Here is a 16,450-nt window from a genome sequence, read left to right on the forward strand (position 1 = left end):
CAAAAATGTATACCTCAGTTTTTCGTCATTACTCAAATTTCTATTGACAACCTGCTTGCTATTTGTACGATACTATTACCATTTCACTGGACTATCTCCTTAAGAACAAGATATTTCATTCATTTTCCAATTCCACTGCCTTACAGACAATACCAATCAATTATAAATAAATTCTGCTATGTCTTATCCCAGAAAACAATCTGGTAAAAGGCAACGTGTAAAGTTAATTTGGGTATAAATGAAGTTTAATTTAAGAACTTATTATACTGGGGCCAGCAGGTGGTACAATGGTTAAGGCACTGGACTCTCACATGGCCAGCTGCGGTTTGAGTCCAAGACCTGGCAATTTGCTTTCTCACTTTCTCTCTCTCTTTCTCAATCTCTCCCTCAGGTGAGTGCATGAGCTCTGCAGCAAATTTAAAAACTACTACTAATAATAGTAATAATTGTTTTTTTGAAGAGGTTTTTGCTATAGAGCATGTGCGCTCACCAGAAAGACAGAGAGAGAGAGAGACAGAGAGACAGAAAGCAAGAAATAACCCCCAGGGTGGATGGTCACACTGCAATCACTTCTCCTCCATTCTCCTCTCGGGATCTTGGGCACACACACACGCACACCTGGTGTGAGTTCAAGTCTCTGGGCCGGAACTCGAAACACAGTCAACTACATAGGAGTCCAGCGACATAGCCATTACACCAAATGCTGGTCCCAATAATAATTTTTAAAATTAAATAATTCCTTTTTTTTTTTGAGAGAGGGATTTTGCTTTAGGGCACATGCGCTCACCAGAAACATAGAGAGAGAGAAAGTGAGAAATCACCCCCTAGAGGGGATGGCCATGCCACAATCCCTTCTCCTCCATTCTTCCCTTGGGATTTTGGGCATACACGCACACACACCTAACATGAGTCTTCATCCACCAGGTCCAGAACTTGGACCATAGTTGCCCATGTGGGAGTCCAGCGCTATAACCACAATGCCACCTGCTGGTCCAATAAGTAATTCTTTAAAAATAAGAAGGAAAGAAATTGTTATACTGTGTAGCATAGTTTAAATATAAGAAGATGCCTTACTCAGCCACTGCTTGAGAATGCTGACCAGCTTTCAAATAGTATAGTCCTCGCCTGAGCCACGCCCATTTTGCTGTTCCAGCACTTGCCTTTTGAGTTACTGTTGTTAGGACAGCCAAGGCAGTTTCCTAATAATCAGAAAATACGGATATCAGAGCTATTGAGTATCACAAAAATACAGAATACCCATGCAAAATACACAAATATATTTTTGTTTCCCACTTCTGATTTTCTTTAAACTTACACCAATATACATCAAACTACAGCTTCAACAATAAGGGATACATAATTTAATATCTGTCAATGAAAAGTTATAAATACAGGCAAAAATATTTCTATTTTATCTTCAAAATGTTAATCAAAAACTAATGATGACTTTCAAGTAGATATATATAGAAAACTAATTCCATTGATATACTCGGGATAAAAAGCCCAAAAGGTGAAGTGGCTATTAGATACCATATCTTCAAGCTCCACACTGAGGTCAACCGCTGCGGCTCCAGACTCAGCATCAGTGTCATCGAGTTCAAAAGCTTTCCTGTAACACCCACGGGCTCTGCTCTTATCTCCCACAACATCTCTGTAATAGTGGCCTAAGTAGCAGAAAGCTTTGCCCATGTATGTATCCAGTCTTGCAGCCTTTGAAATAAATATTGACAAAAGTAGTATATTAAAAGTTCAGTTGGTTGAGTATCTTTAAAAATATAAAAGAAAAATGCACAAGATTAAAGAAAAAAGGAAGAATTTTATTAAATATATAAAAGTATGCCAAAACACCCTTTAATGTAGATTTAAAACAGATTTGAAATCTGGCCTTCACAGCATTAGAAAGTAAACAGAAATGTAAAAACATTATTTCTTGGGTAAACCTGAGATCAGAATTACTATTAAATTAACCTGCTCTTATAAATCAAGATGAACATGTAAGAATTAACAGATGTTAAACATCTAAAAAGACAAGAAGCTAAACATCCAGACTCATATGCTTGTTAAACTCAGTGGAAATTACCTGAGAACAGTATTGTTTTCCAGTAATAATCATGTCTTATTTTCTATATACTTACTTATTACAAAGTAACCTTTATATTGTTATGGATTCATTTTCTCCTTGAAAATCCACGTAACATTCTCACAAAAACTTAGGTGTGTGAGATGAAGTGCAAAAACATTTCCATAAAGAATCATTTTAAGTATCTTATCTACACGATAATCACTTATGATTTCAAAATGCCATTCCAACTCAGAACTGAATACTAGCATTTGTCTACCTTCAGAAAATGGGTAAGAGCCTTTGTTTTATCTTTTCTTGTTTCTTCACTCATGAACCAGTACGTTAACCCAAGTTGGTAATGATATTCAGCAACTTCAGGATCTTTCTCAAGCACTCTCTGAAAACTAAGTCACCAAAGGAAAAGAAAAAGGAATATTAAAATAAATCAATTAATAAATGAATACATATGTGTATGTATATACACACTCATGCATGTACATATACAAAGGCTTCAGAACACTCAGAAAATTCATATTACCAAAAAAAATCACTCAAGAATTTAAAAACTTTTTTGCCAAAATAAATTTGTGCTTTAATTCACAAACTTTTGGAAGTCACATTTTTGTGTGTCTTTCTCTCTTCTCTCACTTGTTGAACATTATGTATATTTGTGTCTGTGTATAATATATGTGTGTGTGCGTATATATGCATATATACAAAATATATGCATTCATATGTATCTGTATGTGTATATATACACATTCTATATGTGTGTATATATGTACACACATACACATGAATGATATGTCTCTATATACACATATATGTATCATCATATATATGTGTCATGTATCATATACATGTGTGTATATATACACATCCATACTTCTGCATCATTCATGCAAATGTACAAGTGTGTATGGATACACATATATGCACATATATATATACACATACACACACATAGGAATGATATAGATGATTCCTAGTTGGAACAAAATTTGAGTGGTTCAAGGATGCCAAATAGAAATAAGGCATTATTTTAGGATCTAGATTATAATGAACAAAAGTAATTTATTTTTGGAGATGAGCTTAAAAAAGCACAATGGCCTTTTAGCACTGCCTCGTAAGAAGTGTTCAGAGTATATACCAAATGTTATACCCACTTACTAAACTTCATGATCAGCTAATTAGATCTGAAACCCAACATAGATTATTTTTAGTTACTATGCCACATGATAAATACATTTCTTAAAAATACTAAGTCGTAAAGCTTACAAAGATCAAATTTATATAAAATTGGATTTTCATCAAGCCCACTGATTTTGGATATTGAGAACTATAATAAATTAAGAGATGGCCGAATCAATGAGCAAACTATACATCCTTACCATTTTTCTGCTTGCAAATAGTCCTTTTTGGTAAAATGAATCAAAGCCTCAAGGGCACGAGCTTCAACTAGTTCAGGGTAAGAAGAGAGGAGATCTTCCATAATCTATAAAAGTAGATATCTGTCAGTTTTATATCCAAATAAAAATAACTTTCAACTTCCGAAATATGCTTAGTTTGAATTTAAAAGAAAAAAAGTATACTAACCTTTGTAGATTCATCTAGTGAGCCTTTGTTCAGATAGGCCAAGCTTTTGAGAACCAAGAGTCCTGGGATATTATTTGCATCAGAAGCCTAGAGTATAATTGTAAATAATTACCATAAATCTCCTTTAACACCACAACAATGTTTGCTTTAAAGAATGAACATAGCAAAGCATGGTCCTAATAGAATAAATAGGTAGGTGGTCCTGATTTCTATCCACTATTAACACTTTCATTCCCTGTATCCTTTTTAATAGGAAAAATTTCAAATATATAAAAAAATTGGAAAGATTGGGACCAGCAGATGGCATTATGGTTGTCGCTGGACTCCCACGCAATTTCGGACCTGGCAGCTTAAAACTCACACCAGGCGCGTATGCATGCATGCCCAAGATCCCAACAGGAGAAAGAGACAAGGGATTGTAGGACGGCCATCCCTGCTGAGGGGTGACTTCTCACTTTCTGTCTCTCTGTCTTTCTCTGTTTTTTTGGGCAAGCACACATGCCCTATAGCAAAAATCTCTCTCTACAAAAAAAAAAAAAAAAATTAGGAAGACTAGTATAATAAGGCACTTGTATCTACCATCCAGCTACAATTGATAAATTCAAAGGCAATCATTTTTCATCTCTGCCTCTACCCATTTGACCATACTTGCAGCTCAGATGATTTTGAAACAAATCTTATATTAGAAATTTTCATCTATGACATTTCAATACAGGTTGATTATTCCTTATCTGAAATGCTTGGGACTAGGTATGTTCAGATTTCAGAATTATTTTTGGATTTGGAAATACTTGCTATCAACAATGTGGCATCTTGGAGATGAGTCCAAAGTCTATATGTCAATGTGTTTCTGCTTCATATGTACTTTATAAACACAACTGGAGGGTAATTTTATATACTACTTTTGTATTCCAGCATTTTGACATGAGGTCAGGTGTGGAAATCTCCACTAATGATGTCATGTCAGCTCTGAAAAAGTGTCAGATTTTAGAACATTTCTGATTTCAAATTTTCAGATTAGGGATGTTCAACCTAGAACAATATCTACAAGATCAGTTCCTTTTAAATGGCATAACCACATTACCATATCTGAACGAAAGTAACAATACATGCTTAATATCAAACTTTCCAATTGTCTCAGAAAGGATTTGTTTTCATCAAAATCCAAACAAGGTATATACATTTCAATGGACTGATAAGTCTCTTAAATCTCTTTTCATCTGTAAGGTTCTATTCTGTGTCTTTTTATTTCTCCCTGACAATTGAACTGTTGTCAACATGGCCCATGTGCCCCAGCATCTCCAGTCTGGATTTTACGAATGTATTCTAACGCCTAACGGGTTCCTCCTCAGTCCTCTGTATTTCTGTACGTGGGGGATTAGGTCTAGAAGCTTGATCTGATTCAGGCCAGATGTTTTGGAAAGGACACTTCCTTTGTACTTATACTGGTTGTGTCTGGTTGTCTTTCCTTTCATATTGGCATTGATCCCCGATGCTCAGATGTATAAATTTATTAGCGACTGCAAAACAGTGGTTTTCTAATTTGCTCATCCCTTCTTCCCTTAGTACATGGAATACTTCAACGAAGAGAAATTTTCCCCCCTTGCTATTCCTTACCCTGAGGAATGGCTCATGTGAGAAAGGCAGGATAAATTACAGGATTCTTTCCAGGTGGGTACTTAGCATCCTCCAAAATTTTGGTTTCTCAAGGATTTTTTTTTTTTTTTTTGTAAATCATGAAACGTGGATTTAAATGCATTTGATGTGTTTCAACCCACTGCTGCTACAGGTACCCTCTTGGGCAGTGAGAATGTCTTTACACTTCTGCAAACTTCTGACACAGCCCTGGTAGCCCTTCTAACATGACAAGATTAGACACTTTATCTTGGACCCAGACTTCTCCAGCTCCCTAAGAAACTTTTCATTGTGTTTTTTTGAGTGTGTGAAAAAAAATTATTGGTAAGATATGAAGTGATAAAGCACGTTATTGTTGGGAAGGAAAGAATAAAAATAGATATTGGTTCTTGAAGGATGCTGACAACTGTTGTAATTTTTAAAGAATATCAAATGCAAAGCCTTTTAATTACACGAAACAATGATTTTATTAAAAAAACTCAAAACACTATAATACACTGAGACAGAGTTATAATTTCAGACAAGAAACTACTTTTACCTGATAAAAATCCTTAAAGCACAATGTTATAATTCAAAATGTACTCGTTAGTGAATTTCAAATTGCTTGAACCAAAAACACTAAGAAATCATTTCCTTTTTAAATACCAATGTTTCTTTGAATGAAACAGATAAGCAACATTCTCTACCCAAAAGCTATTACTGTCCTTAATTATTCTCACAGCTATTACTGTCAATGATCTATAAAATATTTTCTATACAGAAAAGTTTAGAAATCCCAAATTAATAATAATCAAGTAGCAATAACCTAAGAGGGCAAAGATGAAGACAGGAGAATAAGAGCTATAAAGAAATTGCCTCATATAAAGAGTAAGAACCTAACTAAAAACAAATAACTTCAGGAGTCCCAATCACACGAGTGTTTTTTTTTTTTTTTTTGGAGAGATTTTCACTGTAGGGCGCGTGCACTCGCCAGACAGACAGAGAGAGACATAGAGAGAGAAAGCGAGAAATCACCCCCCAGGGGGGATGGTCACGCCGCAATCCCTTCTCCTCCATTCTCCTCTCGGGATCTTGGGCACGCATGCACACGCGCCCGGCGTGAGTTTTAAGCCACCGGGTCCGGGACACGAACCGCGGTCGACTACGTGGGAGTCCAGCGACATAGTCATTATGCTAACTGCTGGTTCCCGCGAGTGTTTTTTATAAAAGTGCAGATCAGTGAATTCCTACTTCCGACACAAAATCTACATAAGTAAGCATTTGTGGTAGGGAGAAAGTGGTTGTTGCACTGTCGATTGGAAACTTATTAATGATGAGGACAAAATCTTGATTATAAGACTACCTGATCGAGAGTACGAAGTGCTTCCTCTGAAGATTCGTAATCTGAGAGCTTGATCAAAGCCTCTGCCTTCAACTGGAGACAGAGGGTCTTCTGCTGAAGACTGCCACCAACCAGAGAGAGATTATCTATGTTCTTCAGAGCTGACAAAATTAAGGACATCTGAATAAAGATAACCATCTCACTTCACTTTTTCCCTTTAAGGATAACATACAATAGATTGCAAATGTAATAAGCATAAATTTCCAAAACAATATACATGAAGAATAAGCCAAAGACAAATATAAATTCTTCTCTGACTCTATATGAAAAGGTCTGACTTTAAAACACAATACATTCTAATTTAAACCTCTATCTTCTCATGATATAATAAAACTGAGCATCTGAAACATAACAGCTATCTATAGCTGTCATATAACAAAGGGCAGCCCTTAGCCAAAGCAACTAACTGTAACAAAGCCAGCAAATTAAGGATACTGGAAGGAGAAAGAGGCTGACTTAGAATGAACCAGGGTGAACTGTTTCTCAGTTACAGAGGCTAGGATACCAGCGGGTCAGGAATAGTGAATGACTTTTTAGAATTTCCTATCCCTACAGTTCACTCAATCACATTCAAATAGGCTCCAAGGTCTCTAAGACTCCCTTATCTGTATTAGAAAAATGAAGAACTCATCAAAGCCCTGACATCTTTGTTATGAAGACAGGGCATCTCCCTCTAATATTAAATGGATTGTGTCAAAATTCTAAATGCAGGAAACCCTCTGAAAAGCATTCACTATCATTTCAAAAATAAATATACCAGTCAACATGTATGCAGACTTTGCATTTACTTAACCTCAATTAAATTTAGTCAGCAATTTAAAATACAAAGTATACCATCTGGGTGTATAAAACTACTACCTTTCTCCTTTAAGATGAAAATAAACAGAGTTGCCCACCCTAAATTCTAAGCCCAAAAGATGTCAAAAATACCTTGATTGCAAGAAAGGACAGCTTCCTTATGCCTATGCATTTTGACTTGTGCTTCTGCCAGATGATACCATCCAATGGTACAGAGAGGGCTTTCCTTTAATCCTGCAAGGATACAAACAATCACAAAAAATAAGATTTCCAGAGTTACTCAGATATATGCCGCCACCACCTACCCTCTGAATCACAGTCTCCTCTCGTCTTCAGCTCTGATCTCTCACTGGTGAAAGTCACACTGATTCCATTACCCAATCCATTTCCCTCCACATCCTTTCTTAACCGCCACCACCACCATTTCCCTTCAGGCCTCCACCATCTTCATCCCAGATCCCTGAAGTGCCTGTCATCTACTCTAATGCATTCTCTACACTGTAGCCAGAGTATTTCTAAAAATACAAATCATATTATGAAATTTCCCTGCTTAAAACCTTTCACTGATTCCCGACTGCCCTCAGGATAGTGTGCGAAGTTCTTAAGAAAGAATGCAAGGCCTCACTACAACCCACTTCTTGCCCCTTCCTGGACCTATGCTTCATTCTCACACCTTGTGAACTACCTGCAGGTTCCTAAGCAATAGTGTTCCTCTTACACCAGGCCATTTCACAGTTTCATGTTTTGGCTCAAACTATTCCTTTTTTATCTCCTTCATCTACCTGTCCGGCTTACATGTATTATTCAAATACCAATATGAGGGGCCGGCAGGTAGCGTGGTGGTTAAGGGTGCTGGACTCCCACATGGCTGACCATGGTTCAAGTACTGGACCTGGCGGCTTGCTTTCTCACTTTCTCTCTCTCTGTCCCTTGTTGGTCAAATTTAAATAAATAAATAAATATATAAATAAAGTTAAATAAAATATTTTTTTAAATCTAAATTTGAATGTAGGTTCATCCAGAAACACCACGCCTGATAATACTAAGTTAAAGTCCTCCAAAGGCTTGTATGTATATATTCTATATTCCCTATCTTGCAAATGAAAATTGAGACACAGAATGTTTAACTTTCTCAAGGTCTTGAAATGAGTGAGTGACAGACTTGGAATTCAAACCTAAGCAGGGAATGTATGTACATTTTTCTTCCCCTTCTATCTCAGATATACATTCCTTAAAAATGCCCAAAGATAAGTGCCTACCGACCGAATCACAACTCTTTTTCACGTAACATGCTATATGCTGCATTTTACCTTCTGTTAGGTTTCCAATGGCATCTTCAAACTTTCTGTCTTGTAATGCTTTAATACCTAAGCCAATGAGGCCTGGGCCACTTCTGGAATCCATCTCCACTAGTCTACAACAATACTGTTGTCCCTCATCAGTGACACTTCCTGGAATTAAAAGAAAAAAATTAGCATTCATATCCCAAGTTTATAAGTGCCAAAAATCCACATACTTAAATTGCAAAAGCTATCTTTAGCCTTCACCATATCCTGGCTCCAAGGATTCAAAACTTAAATAGACCAAATGCAAAGAATATTAACATTTCATAAAGACAATTATGCTTTCACATTTGTAAATGCTGGAAACAGGAACCACTTCACCCATAGACATGGAACCTGAAGTTATGCTTGAAGGTTTCAAACAAGAGACCTCCTGCTATTTGCCAGTGAGCCAAGTCACGTCCAGGTCTCTCTCTCCTATTCAGCGATAACCATTTTGGCTGTTACATGAAGGACTTCAGTCGAAGGGGAGTATTTTCATCAGCCTCTCTCCCTGGGTAACCATACCTGGCTACAGAAGGAGTCAGGACAGTGGACTCTTCCAGCATTCTAGGATCAAAACATGGGCAGACTACTCATCAGAACGCTGATGAGTTCTTACCTCCTTAAGATCAGCAGGCCATGTCCGCACTTTTATAAAACTATCTTTTTCTACATAAGCTAATAGTTCAGCTTACACAATAATCATACATTTATTAATAATCTGCATTTATTTCTTAATATAGTCTAGAAAAATCATTTTGTTTGGCAAACACTATGTTTCTGTTATATATCCTTTTCCTCCAGCCTCAATCAATCAGGATTTCCATGCCCAGAAAAATCACACCAACAAATGGAAAATGTGATTTTGGTTTTCAGAATAAACTGAATAGCTTTTACCACTTTAACAAATTGTTTAATCACATAGAAAAATTCTTAAAATATCATTAAGATGGTTTACAACTTGAAGCAGTAAATATGGGAACTAAAAATAATTTGAAAAAAAGTGGTGCATTAATATTCATATAAAATATACCAAGTTACATGTTGAACCACTGTTTCAGTCACAGATGTCAAAGGTAAATTATGTGCATATTATCTTTTAGCTATGTATTTCAGATTTTTTAAAGCCAGATGCACACTAATGCAAAATCTGTAAATAATGTTATACACTGACTTAGAAATCCAAATTAGTACAAAAATAAGAATTCATAACAGCTAAAGAAACTTAAAACTTCACCACTGTTTGGCAAAATATGAAAACAAATTGGAAGAAATACTACTTTGATTGGTAAGCCAGCAAAAAAGATACAAGCTTGCTTCTCTAATGCTTCCAGGCATGAATTTCCTTCTGTCAATAGGTTCTCACTATTGCTTCCATAAATACAAATACCATGAATAGATTATGCCCTAGTTCCATACACTCTGTCTCCTCCCAAGCAAGCCAGAGGCCTTTGATCTCCCTAATGGTATTATCTAAACTAGACAATAACTACCCAAGGCACCAAAATCACGTGGAGGACAAAGTAAAACAGTACGCTGAATCACACTCCTAAGGTTTCTGATTCTGGTCATCTGGTGTGAGAGCTGAGAATACACATTTCTAACACGTTCTTCGATGATGCTTACACTAGAGGTCCAGAAATGAAACTTCATGAATGATGGGTGTATACTAGACTTTAACATAAACACCCTGCCTCTGTTGCCTCTGTAGCAAAATGATAACTTAAGAGAGTAGACACTAGCAAGACATTTTATACATTTACTAAATATTACGATGAACCTTTAAACATAATGTCATGAAGGCTGGCCGCATAGTGCAATGGTAATACACTATCAAGGGAAGCCAGATCCCATACGACAACCACGGTTCAAATCCCCAACCCTGTCAGCCTGAAACATGCTGGGCACACACACTAGCGCCCAAGATCCAACAGGCTGGACGACAGGAGAACGGGGATTGTGGCATGAGCAGACACTATGGAAGCTGCTCGACTTTCCCTCCCTCTCGTGTCTGTGTGTACACTCTATCATAAGAAAAAGAAATAAACAATAAATAACATGAATTGATATTTAAAAGGATTTAGTTTGTTGGAACCAGCAGTTAGCGTAATGGCTATGTTGCTGGATTCCCACATAGTCGATCGCGGTTCACGTCCCAGACCCGGTGGCTTAAACTCACGCCAGACACATGTGCGTGCATGCCCAAGATCCCGAGAGGAGAATGGAGGAGAAGGGATTGCAGCATGGCCATCCCCCCTGGGGGTGATTTCTCGCTTTCTTTCTCTCTGCCTCTCTCTGTCTGGCGAGCGCACGCGCCCTATAGCAAAAACCTCTTAAAAAGGGGGGGTTGGGGGGTTAGTCTGTTAATAGGTAATGACTGAAATTACTACAGAAAATTTCATCTTCACCATCCTAAAAAAGAGGGAAAATGGCTACTAGAATTTTATCTCCCATCTCTGCCCCAAACTCTTAATTCCTTAAAAACGCAATTCAAGGCAGAGTCCCTTGACTAACGAGCTGCCCTCACTATAGAAAACATATCTGTGATGAAAAGAGGAAGGTCACTGGTGTGCATCTGGTTTTGGAAAACAAAAATTCATAGCCTACAGATAATATGCAAAGAATTTACCTTAGGCCCGCAGATGGTATAATGGTTACATCACTGGACTCCCACAAGGTTGACTGCAGTTCAAGTCCTAGACCTGGCAGCTTAAAACTCATGCCAGGAGTGTGTATGATTGTCCAAAACTCCTCCTTTCTCCTCTCGGTTTCTTGGGTACGTACACAAGTCCGGCGTGAGTTTAAGCCACCGGGACTTGAACCGCGGTCAACTACATGGGAGTCCAGCAACATAGCCATTACGCTAAGTGCTGGTCCCTGATTGTCCAAAATTTATAGAGGAGAATGGATTACAGCATGGCAATCCCTCAGGGGGGTGATTTCTCCCTTTGTGTCTCTCTGTCTCTGTCTCTCTGTTTCTGGTGAGTGTAAGCATCCTATAGCAAAAATCTCTCTTTAAAAAAATAATAATAAAACAATTTATCTTTGACATGTGTGACTGAGATAATGGTTCAACATGTAATTTGGGCATATATTTTTATATAAATATGAATGCATCAGTTTTTCTCAGATAAATTATTTGTAGTTGTTCACATATTTACTGGTTCACATTATAAGCATGTTGTAAACCACTGTTTCAATCACAGAAAGTTTGGCAATATTATTTTTACTTCTCAAACAGGCAAGCTAAATTTGAAGCTAATGAATACTAAAACTCAAAGGGTAAAGGATTTTCTGAAGAGGTCTAGGTTTGACAGTCAATAATATCTATAGAATTCTGTTTCTTAAAGCTTATTACAAATAACTTTTTAAAAGGAGCAACATTGGGGGAGGTTGTTTGTTTTTTAGAGAGATTTTTGCTGTAAGAGGCATGTGCTCACTGGGGAAACAGAGAGACAGAAAGCAAGAAAACACCCCCAGAGGGTACGGCCATGTCACAATCCCTTCTCCTCCATTCTCCTCTCAGGACTTTGCGTACACCTGCATGCACGTACACAGGCCTAGCATGAGTTCCCAGCCACCGGGTCCAGGACTCAAACTGCAGTCGCTATAGGGGAGCCAGGGACATAACCATTAAGCCATCTGCTGCTCCCCCTCCCCTTTTTTTTTAAAGAGAGATTTTTGCTATAGGGTGCATGCACTCCCTGGAGAGACAAAGACAGACAGAAAGTGTGAAATCACCCCCCTGGGGGGTGGTCATGCCACAATCCCTTCTCCTCTCAGGATTTTGGGTACACACACCCACATGCCTGGCATGAGTTTCAAGTCTCCTGGTCCAGGACTCAAATCACAGTCAGTGGGAGTCCAGTGCCTTAACCACTACACTATCTCCTGGCTCCCTAAAGAGGCAAGTTTTTAAAAAATAACTAATTAGTTTCTGGTATCCTGAAGAAACTGATCAATACTATAGAATTTGTCTTTTAAATAAGCCTAGCTTAGGAAGGAATGAAACATATACAGTTTGATGGCTTTCATTTATTTATTTTCATTTGGATTTTCTAATATTTTTAGAGCACAAAATCCTAAAGAAGCTCTTTCTGCCTGAATTTGAAGAACCAAGCTTTCTTATCCTCCCCCACTTGAACAACAAAGCAAAACAAAATAAATCAAAAGGTCATTGAGTGTGAAAAAAACACTTTAAGAGATGACAACTGTGAAAGCTATTCATTACTTGTTATGCAAAGCTTTACAGACTGAGTCATTTTGAAAATGAATATTCGAGTCTCAACATGCAGAGCAGGATAAAGAAGAATGAAATCTATTTGTTCTGGGTGGATGAGAACTCAGTTATTAACTTCTGTGCAGTAGCAAATTCTGCAGATACTGAAGTAGTTTTGGGGGGGAGGGTCCACCTTTGGAGATGTTACAGATTTTCAGTTCTTAATACACAGAAAATTTGGCTTAGAGGAGCAATGAAAAAAAGCAAGAAATGATTCATCTTAGCTTCCTACAGCCCTGCATTAACTATTAAATTTCCACCCCAGAATGATGCTCTACCTTGGCATATACTTAAACCAGAACTGGTTAATTCTGTAAATTCTCGTAACCAACAATTGAGAAGGGACAGACTCTCCCTTGGTTTTACTATGTTGAAATACCTACCTATCCACTCCTCTTTGCCAGCGACAGGCCTCCTTTACTTTCAGTTCTGCAAATACCCATTTCCAGTCCTCTCCGAGAATTATTTTTCATTTAAACCGACACATTTCCTAATCAATCAGCATAATCTCTTCACCCCATCTCTTTATTAGAGAACTTTGTCAGCTACTGAATATGTGCAATCTCTACAAAGTATTTGTTGATCCCATTTCCTCTAGTATTTTGGAAGCCTTTTGGAACAGAAGGGCAACGTTTACTTAATAATCTGTATTACAGGCATATTTATGTTTACTGAGAAAGCATTTGGTCCTCAAAAAGAAATTACAAAGTATTCACTTGTGCCATGTGGCATGTCAGCAGGCCAAGAATGAGGAAATGGTAGAAACCATTCATTCCTAACTGAAATGAGAGAGAAAAAAGTACTGCTCGTTTCTCTGTAGCAATTGTAGCAGCGGGAAAGGTGGAAGGGATGGATCCCAGAGGCCATATAATAAAATCGGGCCATTTATCTTTGAAACACATTGGGTCTTCTGTTAAAATAGGAAGAAACTGATTGACTAACGGATATAAAAACACAGTAAATGGATGGAAATACCAGATATAGTGTGTGTGAAAGAGTAGAGTCTGGTGAATGACATTCAGAAGAAAAAGAGAGAGGCAAAGCATTAATGGGACAAAGACATCCTCTGTTGAGGATAACTGTATAGTTTTATCAACTGTTCACGTTGAAATATTCACTCTGTAAGCTAAATAACGTGATTGAATGTATAAAAGAAAATGAAATAAAAAATATTAAAAAAAAATAGGAAGAAACTGGGTGACTTGGGAACTAACTTCCTGTCAGAGAAAAATACAAAAACTCTGTGTTGAAAGACTCCTCGTGCACTTCATTATCCTTGGCTCCCATAAGACGTTCAGACATTCACGATGTGAACCAGTCCTTTCTTCTTGAAACCCTCCTGACGAGCGGCACTACTGCATTTCTTCTCCTACCCTGTGAAAGCTTCGGATCTCCCCATACTTCATTTCTTCCTCCCCTTCCTTAAATGAAGTCAAGTCCCTGCATGACTTTTCTTTTTATACCTGCTACCACTTTTTTCTATTCTTTCCCCATCACTGTAATACAATTCTCAATTCAATCACTTTGATTTAAAAAGATAATCTTGGGCCAGCAGGTGGTATGGTGGTTAAGGTGCTGGACTCCCACATAGCCCACTATGGTTCAAGTCCTGGACCCAGCAGCTTGGGCACTGGGCACATATACATGCATACCCAAAATTCTGAGAGAAGAATGGAGGAGAAGGGACTGTGGTATGTCCATCCCCCTGGGAGGTGATTTTTCGCTTTCCCTCTCTCTGTCTCTGTCTCTCCAGCACACACACATGCACTATGGTAAAATCCTAAAATAAACAAACAAACATTTAAAAGATAGCCTTAATAAAAGCCCCCAATCATAAAATTGCTCAATCTGTCAGGACAGACTGTAATAATCTCTATTCTGAAATGCTCTTTCCTTTCCTCTATGATGACCTCTCTTCTTCCACTTCCTGCTTCTCTTCCTTCCTTTCCCTTCAGATGAGCCAGCATTGCCCAAGGTATAGTTCTCAGCCTTTTGCCCCACAGTCCTCAGATGTCACCCACTCCATTTCACTGTCACCTGTGTTCTGATAACTTCTAAATCATGTATCTACACTCAGCACTCAGTTCTCATCTCCAACCATGAATGGACACTTCCTGTTGCCTACCCATTAATATCCACTCTCAACGACTTACCTTTCATACAAACCATCTTCCTTAATGGAACAACATTTCAGAAAAGCCAAAAGTTAAAACTGAACTTTCCCTTCTTTTCCCTCTAAGAAATCACTTTCATTTTTTGCATTCATCTGTCCCTTTCTCTCAGCACTACCATCACCTTAGTTCATTCATTTCTGTATCACTTTATCTACCTGATCTAGTCTACTATAAAACCTTTCACGTCAAGTTTGCTTAAAGACTCTCACTTCATAAACTGACTCACTATGACACTTTCTATGTTTTATTTACTCGTGGGAGTGGAAAGTACTTTTGCAAGTATATCTCTGACTCAGTTAAAGTAATAAGAGGATCTGTTTACTTCTCACCAAAAAATCCAAGACCTCAGGGGGAAAAAATATGTTAATTGGACTTATAAAGAAGAGTTAAAGTGAGAAGAACCAAAACAGGTGCAATAATTATTTTCTACCAGTAATTTTTCCTCACAGTTATAGCTAACAATAGTTTTTCATCCATTTTTCTACAATGACACATGTGAAGGTCTTTCACATAGAAAGCATTCCCATATATACACTCATTTTTGCAAGTCTCGAAAAAAATGAAATGGATAGTAAAATTTCGTTTGAGAGTGGAATGCTTCCTCAATAAATATAAATATGCCTATAATGCAGATTTATTAAGTAAACATTGCTCTTATATTCTGAAAGGCTTACAAAATATTAGAGAAAATAGGATCAACAAATAATCTGTAGAATTTTGCACTTAAATTCAGTAGCTGACAAAGTGCTCTAGTATAATAAAAGGACAGTGAAGGGAGTATGCTGATTGATCAAGAGATGTGTTGGTTTAAATCAAGAAAAAGAGTTTATGGACAGGCACTTTGCAAAACTGAGCAAAAGGGAGGTCTATCTCACAGCAAAGAGGAGTTGGATAGGTGGGTACTTCCACGTGGTAATGTACAAACACTACCAAACTAGTGCAGGCACTCTTATTTCTATTTCAACGACTGCCTTTTATGAACTTATTCACTTCAGGTGAGTACAAGCATTGACAAGGATAATATTCGAATTATTTTTAAAACAAATATCTGTTCAGCATGATACTGACAAGAACAGAGGCTGGTGTGAAAAAGCAACATGACCAACCTCTTACAAACTGTCAATACCAGTCTGGGGCACAAGACATCCCCAGCTACAGGTTTTGCCAACTCCTCTACAAGCTAGCTGTCATTACTTTTTC

The 16,450-nt window shown here is 37.6% G+C and overlaps 1 protein-coding gene across 4 annotated transcripts in view; it reads right to left on the minus strand.

The window, feature by feature from the left end:
* The window catches only part of SKIC3 (SKI3 subunit of superkiller complex), a 114,689-nt gene that overhangs the window by 80,469 nt on the left and 17,770 nt on the right, over positions 1-16,450 (minus strand). For all 4 annotated transcript variants that reach the window (XM_027768829.1, XM_027768828.1, XM_027768827.1 and 1 more), the window contains 8 exons: positions 8,783-8,923; positions 7,605-7,706; positions 6,636-6,775; positions 3,659-3,745; positions 3,454-3,557; positions 2,340-2,466; positions 1,531-1,710; positions 1,075-1,199 (listed from right to left, as the gene is read on the minus strand). In XM_027768829.1, the coding sequence (XP_027624630.1) occupies positions 1,075-1,199; positions 1,531-1,710; positions 2,340-2,466; positions 3,454-3,557; positions 3,659-3,745; positions 6,636-6,775; positions 7,605-7,706; positions 8,783-8,923 (1,006 nt within the window). The remainder of the gene's footprint in view (positions 1-1,074; positions 1,200-1,530; positions 1,711-2,339; positions 2,467-3,453; positions 3,558-3,658; positions 3,746-6,635; positions 6,776-7,604; positions 7,707-8,782; positions 8,924-16,450) is intronic.

Source organism: Tupaia chinensis, unplaced genomic scaffold (assembly GCF_000334495.1).
Source record: "Tupaia chinensis unplaced genomic scaffold, TupChi_1.0 Scaffold147554_1, whole genome shotgun sequence".
Classification (NCBI taxonomy): Eukaryota; Metazoa; Chordata; class Mammalia; order Scandentia; family Tupaiidae; genus Tupaia; species Tupaia belangeri.